The sequence below is a fragment of the Ornithodoros turicata genome, chromosome 1 (assembly GCF_037126465.1).
Source record: "Ornithodoros turicata isolate Travis chromosome 1, ASM3712646v1, whole genome shotgun sequence".
NCBI lineage: Eukaryota > Metazoa > Arthropoda > Arachnida > Ixodida > Argasidae > Ornithodoros > Ornithodoros turicata.
In genome coordinates, this window is record NC_088201.1 from 144,811,462 (window position 1) to 144,828,547 (window position 17,086).

A 17,086-nucleotide genomic window follows, 5' to 3' on the forward strand; every position below is an offset into this window, starting at 1 on the left:
CGCATCAACCGCATTACCAGAAAAGACGTCTATCCCATGCCACGGATCGATGATGCACTCGATACCCTTCGTGGTACGAGCCATTTCTCGTATCTAGACTTGCGGTCCGGCTACTGGCAGATCCCCATGGCCGAGGCCGACAAGGAAAAGACTGCCTTCACTACTCCGGACGGCCTGTTCGAATTCAACGTCATGCCGTTTGGACTGTGCAATGCCCCAGCCACTTTTGAACACATGATGGACTCTGTACTCCGCGGCCTTGGCTGGAAAATTTGCCCCTGCTACCTTGACGACATTGTCGTCTTTGCGTCCACTTTTTCCGAACACATCAAGTGACTCGGTGACATCTTTCAATGCCTCGCAAAGGCTGGCCTACAACTTAACAGCAAAAAATGCAAGCTTGGGTACGACCAAATTAAGGTGCTGGGCCACGTCGTCTCTCGGGCAGGCATCGCACCGGATCCAGAAAAAATCAGGGCTGTGTCATCATTCCATCAGCCAACCACACTCTAGGGTTTGCGCAGCTTCATAGGTCTCTGCTCTAACTTTCGTCGTTTCGTCAGAGGTTTCGCGGATATTGCCGCTCCGCTCACGTGCCTCCTCAAGGAGAATTGCAAGTTCTCCTGGTCTCCTGAGCACACGGCTGCCTTTCCCCGTTTTAAAACAGCTTTGACGTCGACGCCCATCCTTTCTCACTTCGACCCAGCTGCGCTCACTGAGCTACATACAGATGCAAGTGGCGTGGGCATCGGGGCTGTTCTTGCTCAACGCGCACCCGATGCTCCTATGGAATCCGCTGTCGCCTTCGCCAGTCGGACACTTTCACAGCCTGAGAGAAACTATTCGACAACGGAGAAGGAGTGCCTTGCCGTCGTATAGGCTGTCAAGAAATTTCGCCCCTACCTTTATGGACGTCCTTTCCTCATCCTTACGGACCTCCACGCATTATGTTGGTTGACTACTCTCAAGGACCCGTCGGGACGCTTAGGCCGCTGGGTGCTGAGTGTCCAACAGTTCGACTATACTGTGAGGTATAAATCCGGGCGTAAGCACCGTGATTCTGACGCACTATCTCGCTGCCCTTTGCCAGCCTTGACTCCTTCCGCAAAAGAAAGTGACGCAACAATCAATGCTCTCTCTCTCTGCAACCTGTCGACCTTCCCCTCCTCCGGGAATACCAACTTCACGATCCCGACTTCGCAGAGATCATTCGCCACCTCGACGGCACAGCCCCTTCCTCCGACCGCAAATTGCAGCGTAAATGTAAGAACTTCACGCTGCTGGATGCCACTTTGTACAAGCGTAACTACGATCCTGAAGGCCAACGACTCTTACTAGCTGTGCCACGGCAGCTCCGTCAGCAAATCCTGAACAGCTTGCACGACGACCCTACCGCTGGTCACTTGGGATTCTATAAAACCTACGACCGTGTACGAAAGCGCTATTTCTGGCCCAGAATGTACTCCAGCGTCTACAAATACGTTTCTTCCTGTCTTCCTTGCCAACGCCGGAAGCCACCTGCATCCCCATCAGCCGGTCTCCTGCAGCCTCTCCACCCCCCCCCCCCCCCCTTGCGCCCTTTGATCGCGTCGGCATCGACTTGTTCGGCCCTCTTCCTACCACGCCATCTGGCTACAGGTGGGTTGTCGTAGCCATCGACCACCTCACACGCTACGTCGAGACCGCTCCGCTTCGAACAGGTTCCTCCGACGAGATTGCCAACTTCTTCATACACTGCCTCCTGCTCCACCACGGCGCTCCCAGAGTCCTCCTCAGTGATCGTGGCCGTCCATTTCTTGCTCACCTCCTTCAAGATATTCTCAAGGCATGTTCCGTCGTCCATCATCTAACCTCCGCATACCATCCGCAAACCAACGGTCTTACTGAACGGTTGAACCATACACTCGGTGACATGCTGTCCCTTTATGTGTCGTCCGACCAAACAAATTGGGACACCCTGCTGCCCTACCTCACGTTCGCCTATAATAGCGCCATCCAGTCCACAACTCAGTTCTCCCCTTCTCGTCTGGTCTACGGTCGAGATCCTATCTGCAACGTGGACACCATCTTCCCGTATCATCCTTCCACCGACCACAATCTCACCTTGGCCAATGCGACATCCCGAACCGAGGAATGCCGCCAACTTGCCCGGTGTCGCACATTCGGGCAGCAGGCCACGGCAAAGCACCGTTATGACGAACACCACAAGCAAGTACATTACGAAGTGGGCGACCTCGTTTGGCTGTGGGTCCCAATTCGCAAACCTGGCCTCTGCGAAAAGCTGATTTGCCGATACGTCGGGCCCTACTGTGTCCTAGCTGGGAACTCCGGCCCAGGACGCACATTTCCCCAGGGCGTCAGTCGTGACGTTGCCCACATACGTGAGGCCGACAACGGCAAGCCCTTTCACCACCACCCCCACCACCTAGCTGGGAACTCTGCCGCCAACTATGCCATCGAGCCTCTTCAACCACCTTCCGACCGCCGCTGTCGTTCCCGCGAGAACGCACACGTTTGTCGCCTAAAACCCTACAAGGAACGTCATCTCTCAGAACGGTGTGAAGCCAAGATGGCTTCCCCTTCGCCACGGGGAAGATGTGAGGCAGAATCATCGCCATGATCATCACTGCACCTTAGCGCGAGTTGCAACCACCCGTATTCATTCTTCCTACCCTCATTAAACGGCTCTTCTCTCGCCTTTTCGCTATCCCACATTAGTATCTAATACAGGTTGTATTAAGTGTTGTAGATTTAATCAATCTCTACAGTATACGCTCTCAGTAATTAAAACTTGTCGGGGAACTGTGATTATTGTTTCAGTTAATAGGCATGCACATATACATATGTGCTTTGTCAAGAAGATTATTTCGTGGGAATGCACTTTTATGGTTACTGATGTTGTTTACATCTACTGTTGATCCCATTCATGCTGCTGTAAGTTTACCTTCGGCCCCTTGGAACTCTCTGTAGTTACCTTAGGTGCAGAAGGAGTGCGATCCAGCATGTCAACTACTTGCAAAGGTATTGACACATTGAAGAATATGACACAGTTCGAAGGATTTCAATCCAGGAAATTTTCAGTGGCAGGGCCTGCCAGCGTGAGACCTACTGAATATTTTATGGTTTCGAGATGGCGGTTCCTTCAGGATAGGAACATCTTAGAAAGGAGCAAAAAGCTTGAAATTAACAAAGTGTTGTTTGCATTAAGCACTTTCTAATTCACTGTGGCGCAAACAGCAAAACAGAAATTTAAAATTTGGCATGTATGAGAAATTAAAAGGAAGGCAGTTGCTATTCGTTGCTCATTCGATGCTAAAATTGGGTGCAACAAATTTACATAGTGTACCTGTACATTGTCATATCTGATGTATATATTGTCATGTTCGGGGAGGTCACAAGAAATAAACGAATTGTTTTGTGACCTCCTTGCACATTCACGTTATCTTGAAATGCACAAGTACAAGAAATAAATGGTGAACTTGAAAAATGTATATTCTCTTTATTGATAGAGCGTAACATATCTAAGCTTCTTTACATAAGCATATTTTGTTACATCTTTGTCACACAGAATGCACAACCAAGAAAGCCATCTTTCACTAAACATCACGTTTGACATTATTCAATTGGTATCATTTCACAGACAGAGTACACCAGGGCCATAATCACAACTGTCTCAAGCTCCAAACGATCCTGATGCAGTTTGCGCACCATACATATGTATAGTGCCTTCGCATATTAAAATGTAAGATGGAAGTCACAGTTGATGCAAAGCGACTCCTATGAGAGACTTTGATGCTGAAGAAAAGCGTGCTAACCGCGGAAAGTGTCATAGAAGATCTTCAGAAGTCGTGTCTGGGTCCAAGGCAGTGCTACAACGCTCCCTTTTAGATGACAATGATAATGATTGGAGTTTCAGATGTGCAGCTGCATTTTGTGGAACGTGCTCCATATAACAAACATGACAAAGTCAGCAGTGGATGGCAGGCCCCCGTCCCTACGCAGCTTTGCTCTCGCGCCGCAGGTCTATTCAGCAAAAGCATGTGGGTACGCGAGAATGGCATTCAATAACCGCGCCCGCAAATAATCAGAACAAATGAAGGAAGAAAAAAAAAGTGATGTTAAAAAGAGATATGTCTTATGTGTCAATGAGGTGTTACCAGTGATGGCCAGTAGTTAAACTACTAGTTAAACTACCTGATTGTAGTTAAAAAGTAGTTATCAACTACTTGCAGAAATGTAGTGGCAACTACTAGTTAAACTACTATTTTAAGTAGTTAGCTACAGTAGTTAGGTTCCTGCAGGCGCCAACTACTTCCGATTTTGCCGCAAGCTTTACGGCATGATTGCGCTTCCGACTTTTACCTTGACCTACTCGTTTGATGAGAACGGAGGTGCAGAGCAATTGTGTCGTGCATGTGTACTAAATCTTCACTTTTAATGCTTGTCTAGTGAAGCCTCATTTGCTGCGAAATAATTCTGCAACTTAGTTTATCGCGTAGGCACAGAAAGAATCCCGCCGCAAGATTTGTATTTGACGATGGTAGCAATGGCTTGCGCCAAAGTTTATTATTGCTCGTGATTCACATTTAGGTGTCCAAGAACACTACAAGGGATTGGTGTTGATGGACAACGTTAAGTAGTTATAGATGTAGTTAAACTACATTGCAGTAGTTAAAAAAGTAGTTTTAACAACTCCCCTGAAAAGTAGTTGAACTACTAGTTAAACTCCTCAATCACAAAGTAGTTAGTAGTTATAGTTAAACTACTGTAGAAGTAGTTAGTGGCCATCCCTGGGTGTTACCACTTCCTAAGTAACTTGATTAAGCTTACATCATCAGTACCTACATTACCTCTCCTAACGAGCGTGATCTAATTGCATGAAGTAATTATTTGGGCTGCCTCGGTGTGTCCATTTTGCGAAGCATCACGTCGAAGACACCACTGTTATTCACTAGAACACTCTTTATTCGGCGATGCTTGACCTAAATCATACTAAACGCATGCGCCTATCTAAGCTGTGATTCTACGGGACGATTTGTTTCTACTGTGCAAGTAGATCTTTTCTGGGACCGTTCTTTCTGGAACAATTTTTGTCCAGAACGCAGCATAGGAGATCATACATGGTTGTTGTGAAACTCACATCGCTTCTTATTGAAATATTGGCTGTGGAACGTGCGGTAGCACAAGCCCCAGCTCTGCATTGCAGTGACGGTCTAAGTTTCGGAATACAAAACATAACGTAATTAAGAATAGAACGACAGGACACCCGTGAAACACTGTTAGGATACATTAGTGTACTGACGCCTTACAAAATTGTGTGATGACAAACAACGATCAACGCTTGCAGCGCAATAAATACTCAATCTTGGTTGCCTCCCATTGTTTTCTATGGGCACTAAACCGCGCTTTTGGGCCCCCAAACATGGCGGCTCCGAATGCGCGCCTCTCCCCCACGAGCCCCTCTCCCATGCGCGATCCAACTTTATACGTAGAGATCAGTGGGCATTACACGCATGATAATGCCAATAACAAAATGCAGTACATGATACGATGAAAATAGAGTAACATGTGGGAAGTAACGTTGCGTGAATTCGTTTTCGTAGCTCACAGGGTATAGCTTCTTTCCATTAGATAGTTTAAGGATAACGTACGCCATCGCCTTTGCGTACGGAATAATAACAGATTTACACATAATCGTGTCCCAGCGTAAATTGCAGAGGCTGATCATAAACTGCTATCTTTGGAATTATCACCCGAAATAGGTTTAACCGTTTTTTACGGTTCTTCTTTCCCCTGCATGTGAACATCATCGGGCAGGAACAGAAAGAGAAACAGAAAGCTCACCGAGTCACCATGGGTGGCGGTGGTGGTGGTGGTGATGGTGATGGTGACGGTGAAAGGGCTCGCCGTTGTCGGCCTCACATAGGCGGGCAACATCACGACTGACGCCCTGGGGAAATGTGCTTCCTCTCTCACGTATATCATACAAATCGAACGACTCTTCGCTGCGCTATGCGGCGTGAAAAGTGTGCGGGAACTCTCATGCGGGCATGATGAGTGTTGCGCCTCATTAGCGCACGCTTTTTATCTGTCAATTTCTTTGTATAAGCATAGCCTCCTATATACTATCACTGCAAACTGAAAAACACCCTTATGGGTGTAAATGGCTTGTCCTATAACTCACACCACTTTTTACACCGTATAGTCTGGAACACCCTTTTTAAAGGGTGTATTCTGTGTAAAACACACTTTGAAAGGGTGCTTTTCCTTGAAAATGTCTTTTCTTTTACCCTTTAAACATCCCTTTAGAAGGGTGTTTAACAATCTTACACCCTTTCCAAAGGGTGTAATAAAATGCCAGGAAGCATTCCTGCACCCCGCAATCCCCGGGTTGTTTGCCAGCTGCCAGCTCTGTAAACGGGAAATGACACTAACTACTGTTCTCACAGCACTTTCACCACAACAAGATGTCACTTTGAGGCTTCAGACTGACAAAGGAACATGACAAGCTACAACAAGACATTTATTTTATACAGTGCAGGGCTAACTACTCTTTTATGGTTGCGCTTTTCTGACCCTTGCATTGCAAGTCTAAACACGGCATTACTCCGTGGAAGCCAGCTCGTTTTTGTATTGGTTAAAAAACTTGATCACTGGAAGTCTTGCGCGCGGGTCTGAGAGCTTGAGGCGAAGCCTCTCCAAGGTGCATAACAAGTTGTACGTCTTTGTACTGTAAATGATCTGGAATAACCAGTACGCGCAGAGTATTGCTGTCAGCCCCTCCTCGAAGTCGATGATGCCAAAGAGCGGAATTTTGTCAACATGGAGAACCATATCCTGCGCATCTTCAATCGTGTTTCCAGCGAATACAACGCACGGACGCACCTGAAGAGGCTGGTCCTAGGGAAAGGATATTTAAACAAGACGTCAGTGACGATGGCAGGGAATGGGTTGTAAAATTAAACTGACGCGAAATTGAGTTTCACAGCTGACCGTCTTAGTGAACCACACTTTACTTACCTCTCTGACAAACATGTGCTCCAGTGAGTCTGGCTCCTTCACGCACGTGCTCAGAATCTGTAGGGTCCGAAAGGATCTGAAAGGACAATCTGAAGGACATCTGAAAGTACAAAAGTAGTCGGTGCAAGACCTACTAGCAGTGTTACCTAGAGAAATACTAAGCAGGAAATTGTGCGACACATGGAACCCAAGTGGGGTTATCACTGCACACATGCAGTGTGCTTTTTTAGGCGACACAGAGAGCGTCACAAAGGGAGCGATAAAAAAAAACGAGCTCTACTTTTTGCCATTTTAGGACAAACAGGTTATATTTATGCTGTAGCACCTGTTTGTGTCACCCCTGTCCCCCACTCCTTCCTGCTGTCCTGTCTTCATCTGTCCACGTCTATACGCCGCTCATAGCCACAGTTGCTTCGCGGCGCTAACACGGAATTTAAAAAAAAAACTGTTTGTGTCTCAAGTTGGAAAAATCAACGCTCATTTTTTTCTTTTATCGCTTTCTTTGTGACCTGCTCTGTGGCGTCTAAACAAAAGACACCTTGTATAGTACTTGGCAGCAAGGCATTGTTTATTCTCGGCCAATGTCAATGGTATGTTGCAGTAACAAAGCTTACCAAATATAAAAATAACCTATGTTTACGACGTCTTTCGTACATGCCCTCCTCTTCCCTGGCAAGCAGGTGGTCCAGAAGCCCTCGTTTGCATTTTATCCTGCGTCTCATCAGAAGTGCCCGGATCTTCTGTAAAGCTGCAGCAGTCCCTTGGAGCGGATGCAGGCAATAACGCCGTTCAAATTCCTTGAAGAACTGGATACAAAAGAAAAGGTCACAAATGTGATGGCGACCATGTTTACCACAGCAGACATACCCTGTTTGCAACCATTAGGTATGGGTATGTGCACTTGGTCTCTGATACAGGAAGCCTAACGATGGCAGCAGTTCTCTGCTTCATAGTCACACTCATCCTGATGTCAATTAGCTCCTCGTTCGGGAAGTCGCTCTTGCTTTCCTTAATGACCCAGCTCTCGTGATGCTCGGTACTGGTACTATCTTCTCCTTCGAGCACAAGGGCACCCTTTTCCTGCAGGTGATCAAAATACATTTGGTAGCATCACACTCTATCGACAATGTAACCAATCTTGTTGAAGACAATACCCCGATGGAAGTTTCACTGCCCAAGCACACAAGGCACAAAGGCTCACAAAGCTCCAAAAATGTTCTGGGTTACTTTCTGGTAGGGCGAAGAAATTCACATAATTAATACCAGGGCAATTCAAAATGTCCAGAGGAGCTGCTCCCAAAAAATACCAACTGACAACAAACTCCATAGTTTGTGCTCAGAAACACCTTCCTTTGTGTCAGCCGTGTTCATTTTTAGCCGTCTGCACCCAACATGCAAGCACGCATGCCGCTTGTGATGCCTCCGAAACCTCCTGCAGGGTAGCCTGCTCTCATGATCACATAGTAGTTACTCTGACACGATGGAAGGTTCTGAGGCTGGGGGACGCATAGCGGGAGAACCACAAACATAGCCGAGAGGTTGCAAGATCGCGCCCCACTCCTGAGAACTCTTTCCAACCACCGCCATCTCTGTTACTTCCAGGAATAAAAATAGTCAAAGTAAGCATTTTTGTTGAAATTTCACATATTCAAGCCCAAAATTGACCATGAGGAAGTTAGCTGGAACAATAAGCCCAGCAGCAAATCGCCGAGGAGATCCTCCCCTAGATCGTATTAAAAAATCTTGAAGGTGTTTTTGATAAAATTTGATAAAAACATCCCTCGCGGAAGACGGCGTGTGTAAGCAACTTGTACCCTGCAACCAAGTTGCTGGCGTCCTCGGCCAGGTTCGAACCCACGATCTCGAGATCAGGAGACGAACACGCTACCGACTGAGCCACCGAGGCTGGTTATGGGTTCTCAGATGACATCATAATGTGGCATTCTGCACAGTCATTGCATTCATCAAGGCCCTCAACGAAATGATGAGACACTGAAGCGTCTGTGGTAGCTGTCCCAATTTTTGTGCATGTGTGTGTGTGTGCCAGTGTCCGCATATTTTCTTTTTTTTCCCAACCCCAGGCCATGTGTTCTCGATTTGTGAATTGTAACTATTTTGAATCTTACCAAGAAGGATTACAGCCAGCGTGCAAATATGTGGACGTCACAGAAGGCAATAAGGTCACTAGTGCTCCCCTTTTCCTTTGTTCCCTTGGACTAGGTTAAAGCCCTACAGCTGATTCACTCGCTCATGTTATGTGTGTAAAAACATCATTGCAAGCTTCATAACACAACCACAGCAATCGGGATCACAAAGATTGGGGAACCCCATACACTGTAGTTTAAAATGAATACTGTGGTGCCATTAGTGTACAGACCATTTCAGAACTCACTACAAATACAAATAAATTAAGGCAGGAAATATGGTTCTGAAGTTCTAAAGAAACCACAGTGGCAAGGTTGACTGACCATCCTCCGGGGAAAACAACAAAAAACGTCTCAATTGCATCAAAAAGCACTTTCAAGAACTATTAATGTGATTTAGAGTAGGAACTGCCCTACGCTTTGGTATGGTGTTTATTGTTCCAGCCAACTTCCCTGTGGCGAATTTTGGGCTTCAACATGTGAAATCTCCACATAAATGCGTACTTTGCCTATTTCTATTCCAGTACATAGCAGAGATCCGGGATTCTGGATTCTTCCATTTCAAGTAGTTTACTGGTACCCTGCACAGACAAATATTAAACAAATTCCACTTTTGTGGAACATTACAGTTGCCACATACAAAGAGTGAAAATACGGCAGATAAGGAGGCTTGAAGATGTGGGAAGACACAGGTGACAATGCCTTCAGATACTGCTCACCAGATGGCAGCCACAAAAAAAAAAAAGGACAAAACCTTTCTCTGCTACTCGACTGTCTTCCATAGCAAAGAACCCTGGAACATTTTTCTCTGCCTGTGCTACTGCTGCATGACAAAATATATAAGAACAAACAGAGACCAATAGAGAACTGACATGTAGGCAGATAGTTCAACAAGACATTTCCAAACACAGCAGAAATGTACCGCATGTTGCATGTGCGTGCTATTCATTGGCCATACCCCCGTAATGTGACCCTCTGACTATAGCCAATAGCAATATTTGTGTAAGTGTACTTACATGCCCAGCTCCTACCACATCAGCTAAAAATTTGTATCTCTCCAGGAACGCGGACACTACTTTCAAATAGAATCCCCTACTTGGTGTTCTAGAACAAAACGCATTCACCACGTTTCACCATAAGAAAAGTCAACCAAGAAAACATGCAAACACTGCCAGTTCTAAACAGCATGCTGTGCTTCACAAAAAGTGCAAGGAAGTGAAAAGTAAAGAGAAAGAAACACACTGGCTGTTCCTGTGCAAAGGGGTTTCAACATTGTTACATTGCTAGGCAGTAACAGGGAAGACAGCACAGTGTTTGTATCTGACAGCAATAAAAAGGGTGCCGTAGATTTCCCGTAGCTTAGCATAAGTTAACTTCAATGGGGCAACACAAGTAAGTGAAATAAATCACAGGTCACTATTTGCGCACTCGTACCCTTTGGTGCAAAGTGTCACCCAAGGGTGGCTTCTGGCAAGGTCAAACCTTAATTTTCTCCTCAAAATTCGCCTGCTGATAGCGGTTGGAGATATTGCCCTGCAACAACTGCCTGAGCAAACAAGGAGAACCCCTCTCATCAGAAGATCACTGTGTGACAGACGAGGCTATGGACAGGAATCCATGAAGAAAGGAAAAGGTGTTGTGCTTGCTTAACTCACACGCTGCACTTCATCATGGATTGGTATAGCACGTTGATTATTTTTTTGTGTAATGAGCAAGATGGTATGATTCTAGGTCAGAGATACAGCACACTAGAAAGGAGGCTGGGGAAGAGCAGAAGCAAAATATTTTAAACATTCAGCTGCAGTGTACAATCTGTCATAATTCTCAAATGCCAATGGCAATCTGTTAAAGGTATAAAGTAAAAGAAGGCCTCAGTGGGGAGCTGCTGCTATTTCGAACAGAGGCTGTTCTTCAGGGCACTGTTTTCATCACGGGCATCATATTGCCTGAATTATGATGCCTGTGACGAGGACGGCGCCCTGAAGAAGAACAGCCTCTGTTCGAAATATCGGCAGCTCCCCACTGAGGATTTCTTTTACTTTGTGCTTGACTGGATCGCTGGATACCTCCTCAACCTGATAATTGCTAATCAAATTGAGAGTGCGCCATACTTTTGCCAAAATATAAGACATTATTGCCCGTAACAGCCATGTACCAAGATACATGCGCGAAATCCCGCCCTTCATATTTGCAATTTATTCTCGAAAAAGGCAATGAACAGGTGGGAGCAATGCCTGGTGCAAACTGTCATTCCATCTGGCAACCCTAGCAATATTGTGTACTGGATTCTTATCGTTGTAATTTGTTTCTCGTCATGGGTACTTGGCCACTTAGCTGCATTCTTTTTAAAGATTGCACGTAACATAGCTACTTGTGACATCTTAAAGTGATATGAATTACTTTCAAAAGCACGGGAACAAAAAAATAACTGTCTGTTGAGGTTGTTTACGCTCTTCTTGTGCTGCTTTACCACCAGCCTCTACTGGTCTGTACGGGATACGACTTCCATGTTTGCTGAATTCTAGCTATGACTAATAACATGTTTTAAAGCATTTTTGTGCAGTTTCCTTCAAGTATTCCATTTTGAGCACACCCGTTATGACGCACTGCTGCTGCGGCGTCTACCAGCACGGAAACACAATGTACTAACCAGCACGATGTACCGGTGTCCATTGAGACGGTAAGAGGGGGGCACGCCAGTAGATGTGGTAGTAGTGTCTCCGGTATACTAAAACAATTACTTGCACACAACATTATATGGCGCAAAAAAAGCAACTTGAATTTTCGCTAAATCGAGGCGAACAGCATACTGCCTGTTCTATTCTGCAGCATTTCATGATACAAATAAGGAGGACTTTTTGAGCCTTTTTTTGCTCGAACGAGTAGGAGAGACGAACTGTACTTAGGGGAGATTGTGCATGGCAACTGTGCAGGGAGTCTCCTGCGGTTTCAGCAATTAATGTTTTTGTCGAAGGCAGCAGACTTGGAATTTGGCATAACTGCATATTTAATTTAGGTTTGTTTTTTCACATTCCTTCGCTTTCTTGTTTGTACAAAGTTTAAGTTACGTCCAGCGTGCAGGCGTGCACCCTTTCCGTTCGCCTTCCCATATTCCTGCGTACAATTTTCCCGGCTCTGCTCGATCTGGTAAAGGGCATCAGCAATGGCACACTGTAGTACAAATGGCGAAGCATTTCCATCACTGCTGCTAACGTGTTTTACCGTCATGTTGAGGGAAGGGGCGGAACTCTCACTTTCATCAAATTACATGCAACTTCTGCCAAAACACTTACGTGACGATTTCAATTGACCAAGCCCCACTGGTACTTGCTTCAGGTTCCAAGGCAGGAACGACAGTAGCTGGTGCAGATGTAGAACATAGCATGCTTCCAAGTTGGTCCTAGGTCGCAAAAGAACTTGTCAGACGTATAAAATACCCTTAGTTTAATTTGTTCAGTAATGCACTAAATCCTTGCACCGGTAAACTTTTCATCGTCGTCTACATTAGCATACGTAGCGTCTACATTTGCAACCAATATTTCCATCAGCGTACGATCCACTAAAACCAAACTAAGGTTTCATGCTCTTCAAGTCGGAAATGGGTAGAAATTCTTATTATCAACAACAATGTACATTTTGCACGACCTTCCTGGTCATGTGGCGAACAAAGGACAAGAAATGGAACTGCGCGGCAGCGGGTGTCATAATACTGCAGCGCTCGCTTCCATTAGAATAAACTGTCTACTGGCACGGCTATCGTTTTACATTCGTTGGGGCAATAGGAAACCATAGAAATGTACATTATTTGGCGTGCACATTGCAAAAGGGCGGAAGACTCGTACAGTAGACATATCTGGGATTTCGTCGCATTCATCGAGTTCCACATACTGGTTAAAATCTGCGTCAAAGATCTGAAAAGAAAAATACCGTAGGAGAACAAGCTACAGCTCAGCTCACTTGTAAAAACTGTACGAGGAAAACGAGCGATCAACATACCGGAAACCTGTCACTGTCCTCCACGTAGGGCGCCAAAATGCTCGACCCAGCAATCGCAGCCCTCAGTGCTGATAGCGCGCCATCTTCTAACCGGCATTTGCGCCTGACGTCGACGTGTGGTATTGTTACCAAGCACGTCACAGTCGACATTCTTTAAAATTAGATCTAAAATAGGTTTCCGCAACAACTGTACACTGCGCAACATGGACAACATACAGTACAACCGGCATAACCACCCGCGTTCCTTCCTGTCTCTGGCGTCAATACTCTTGGCTAGGATACTTGGCTAACAGACTGACATTCAAAACGTGACTATTTTCATTTGGATGCACGTAGTATCTGAACGAATCAAAATTAATTGTTCTAATTATCGCCTGTATTTTGGTCAATAAGAGAACAGACGCTTCTAACATTGTTTAGTATGAAACATATCCCAGCGACATACACCAGATTGTTTTGGTTTCGATTTCGAACCTAGCGTTGCGGGTTTTGAGTTATGGGTGTGAGCATTTTACTATACCTCATACACCTCAAACGTTCTCGAACCCAATAACGACTGCTCGTTTGTGAATGACCTTAGTGACGTTGTTGACGAGTGAACTGTGCGATGCTGCCGTCCGAACATCCGACATGACGTGATCGCTTCGCGACATTGAACACTGTTCTTTCTGCCAAACGTTTCAACAACATGTTAATCCGTTGTGGTTGTTCTGCATAGGTCACTTCATAGGACAACGTTATTTATGGTAAGCACTGTTGTATCCTATTGAAATAGTTGCCGTGCCCTTCCTTCACAGCCTCCAGTATAGCCATCCCAACCCAGGTGAAAAATGTCTGCAATCCCAAGTGGTTTATGAAAGGATTTCCACCTGAAACCACTTACGTACAAAGTGGTTCAAGGTGGTTTCAAGCGGAAATCTTTTCATAAACCACTTGGGATTGCAGACAATTTTCACCTGGGAAGCTTGTCACCAGTAAATATTGTTGCTTTTCTGCTTTTCTTTTTAATCCGTTGGTAATTTTGCTCTTCTAGATGCCAGCCGTCTATCAGTTCACCTCTCCAAAATGTCACTGGAGAGTGCTTTCGTTGAAGGATTTGTTTCGCCACCTCCATGGCTCCCATGGCCATGAAAAGAATTGGATTTGCGGATTATCTGGATGCGTGCAGTCCTTCACCCACTTCCCTTCATATAGGAAGCATGTTTATCGCAAGCACCTTGACCTCCTCCATAAAGAAACAAGAGACCTGTCAACAGAGCTTGAAACCTGCCATGGCACACCTGCAGCTGACACACACACGGATGCATCAGCTGATGCCGACATATCAGATGACACGACAACAGGGGCCAATGACGGTGAACAGCAGCAACACAGCCTTCAAAGTGACCATGATAGCAGCTCCGCTGCTGGAGAGCCTGATCGTGTGAAGCAGTTTGCACTACTCTTTCTAAAGTGGAAGGAGAGCAAGCGCTTGCCAGAAGCAACCGGTGATGAGATCGCCAATGATGTCATCTCTTACGTCCAGGGTCTCACAGAGGACTTATCAAGAAAACCAACACAACAATGGGCACACATTTTGTCTTCTGTTGGTGATGGCATGGAGATGCTGTCTACAAAAGGAGACAGAACTGACTACTGGAGCACCTGCCTGCCATTTGTGGAACCTCGAACCATAGTGATTGGAACTGATGAACGTGGAAAACGAAATGTTTTCCACTACGTTCCGATACTTGAAATCCTGAAAAACCTGCTTGAAGTCCCGGATATATACAGCAATTTGTGCTGTCCAGACAAGGAAGATGGCTACCTCAAAACAGCTTTTGACGGGACAGCATTCATCGATCACGCATACTTCAACGGCGATGAAGAAATGATTTGCATACAGCTGTACGCAGATGAATTCGAGGTGTGCGATCCCTTAGGAAGCAAGAGGGGGAAGCATAAGCTCCTTGGTGTTTACTTTTCCATTCTGAACCTTCCCCAAAGGATAAGGTCCTCACTTTCGCAGATCCACCTTGTGCTACTTGTAAATGACACGCATATCTCAGCCTATGGCCTGGACAAAGTTTTTGCCCACTTGATGGAGGATGTTGCGTCACTGGAAAATGAGGGGCTGACAGTGAAGGGACAAACACTGAAGGGAACGGTCTTCATAGTGACAGGTGACAATCTCTCATGCCACAGGCTCGGAGGCTTCAAGTGTAACTTCAGCGGAGGAAGAATATGCCGCTTTTGTTTGGCACTACGGCATGAGGTCAGTAATAAGCACCTTGAAGCCGACTTTGTATCTATGACTCCAGAAGGCCACCTGCATCATCTCGATATGCTCAAGAGTGGCATACCTACTTTGTCATTGTATGGTGTTCGGGAGCCCTGCACTTTCAACTTCACTGGGTTTCATCCAACGGAACACTTTCCAACTGACATCATGCATGACATTTTGGAAGGCGTGATCTCATTTGTGATGATGCACATAATTGATTACCTGATGTCCAATGGCTTTTTTTCCCTCTGTCACCTCAGCAAGTGTATCGAAAGCTAAAACTATGAAGTGAGTGACAGGAAAAATAAACCAGAGAAGGTATCCCAAGATGCCCTCAAAAGGAAAAAGGGAGTGAAGGGCAGTGCCTCACAAATATTTTGTTTTTTCCGACACTTTTCACTGTACGTGGGTGACTTCGTGCCGTCTGCAAATAGGGTGTGGGAACTGTACCTACTACTGCGTGAGATAGTGGAGCTCCTCGTTATCCGCAAGCTACCCAGTGGTTACGTGCCCTACCTGCAACGGCTCATTCATTTCTTTTGTCTTGACTTTCAAGCACTGTTTCCACAGGTGAAAGTGCCATGTAAAGTACATTACTTGATTCACTATCCGGCAAACATTTATAAGTACGGGCCGTTAATTCACGTCTGGGCGATGCGCTTTGAGTCAAAACATCAATATTTCAAAGACCTTGCACGAAAACTGCACAACTTCAAGAACATCACATATACTTTGGCAGTAAGGCATCAGTACCATCATGCCTACATCCTGTCTGAAGCCTCAAAGGAGAACAATGTTTTCACTACAGGAAGTCGGCCGGTTTTGATGGAACATCTGCCAGAAGTGGTCAGATCTTTTGTGACACAGAAGGGTACGGAAGTTGCAAATGTTTCCACGCTAACTTCCATGAGAAGCGGCAACTTACAAGCCTGGAATGACATTGCCGTCCTGCATCAGTGACGATGACCTACCCAAGTTCGTGGAGGTCTAAACATCTACTCTATCGACAGAGAGATCATCTTCGAAGTACGTGAAATGCTGAGTGTTGAGTTTGACAGGCATTTCCATGTTTATGTTGTTTCACCTACAGACAGTTTCTTTGTTGTGAGTGACAACCTGGCTCTTGCATCAGAGCCCTTGTATATTACACGACAGGGAAACAGGCACATCATAATTAATACTCGTGCTCTTGTGTAGACCAGGGGTAAGATGTAGCCCAAAATGCAACAGAAGTACATAGCGGAGCAGTGGGACCTCAACATTCATGTTCTAAGCATCTCTTTCCTTAACGTCATTACCTGGATGCCATATTTCAAATACCACAATAGAACAAAACAGCTGGGTTGCACTTGCTAAGTAGAAATTACAACTGGACCCTCTGTGCCATACTGCCACTTGTGGTATGTCAAAATATGTGTGTACTTGTAGGTGTATAAATTTTTTCTCTCTCACCAACAGTAACAATACTCACAACTAGGTGTACCCATATATGTTTGAAAGAGTTGTGGAGTGATTCCACCAAATCGATGAGGAAATGCTACATGCTTAACAAGTAAGTGAGACGGAAACAAGCATCCATGGAAATTTTTGATGATCTTTTGGGGAGGGACCGCCCTTGTTCAGGTGATGGGGTGGGAGGCACACACCTGAAGAAGAGCAGCCC

At 45.6% G+C, this 17,086-nt stretch overlaps 2 protein-coding genes across 2 annotated transcripts; one reads left to right on the forward strand and one right to left on the reverse strand.

Annotated features, from left to right (window-relative positions):
• Positions 1 to 7,994: 7,994 nt before the first annotated feature.
• On the reverse strand, positions 7,995 to 13,354 carry LOC135386422 (uncharacterized). Its single transcript, XM_064616336.1, has 4 exons — positions 13,161 to 13,354; positions 13,007 to 13,075; positions 12,458 to 12,564; positions 7,995 to 8,100 (listed from the first exon to the last, which is right to left on the reverse strand). Exons 1-4 carry the CDS (start codon positions 13,308 to 13,310, stop codon positions 7,995 to 7,997), a joined length of 432 nt encoding a protein of 143 aa, XP_064472406.1. The 5' UTR covers positions 13,311 to 13,354.
• An 839-nt stretch (positions 13,355 to 14,193) lies between these two features.
• Positions 14,194 to 15,702, forward strand: LOC135386432 (uncharacterized). Its single transcript, XM_064616344.1, has one exon. The coding sequence runs from the start codon at positions 14,194 to 14,196 to the stop codon at positions 15,700 to 15,702; it is 1,509 nt and encodes a 502-aa protein (XP_064472414.1).
• Positions 15,703 to 17,086: the final 1,384 nt, after the last annotated feature.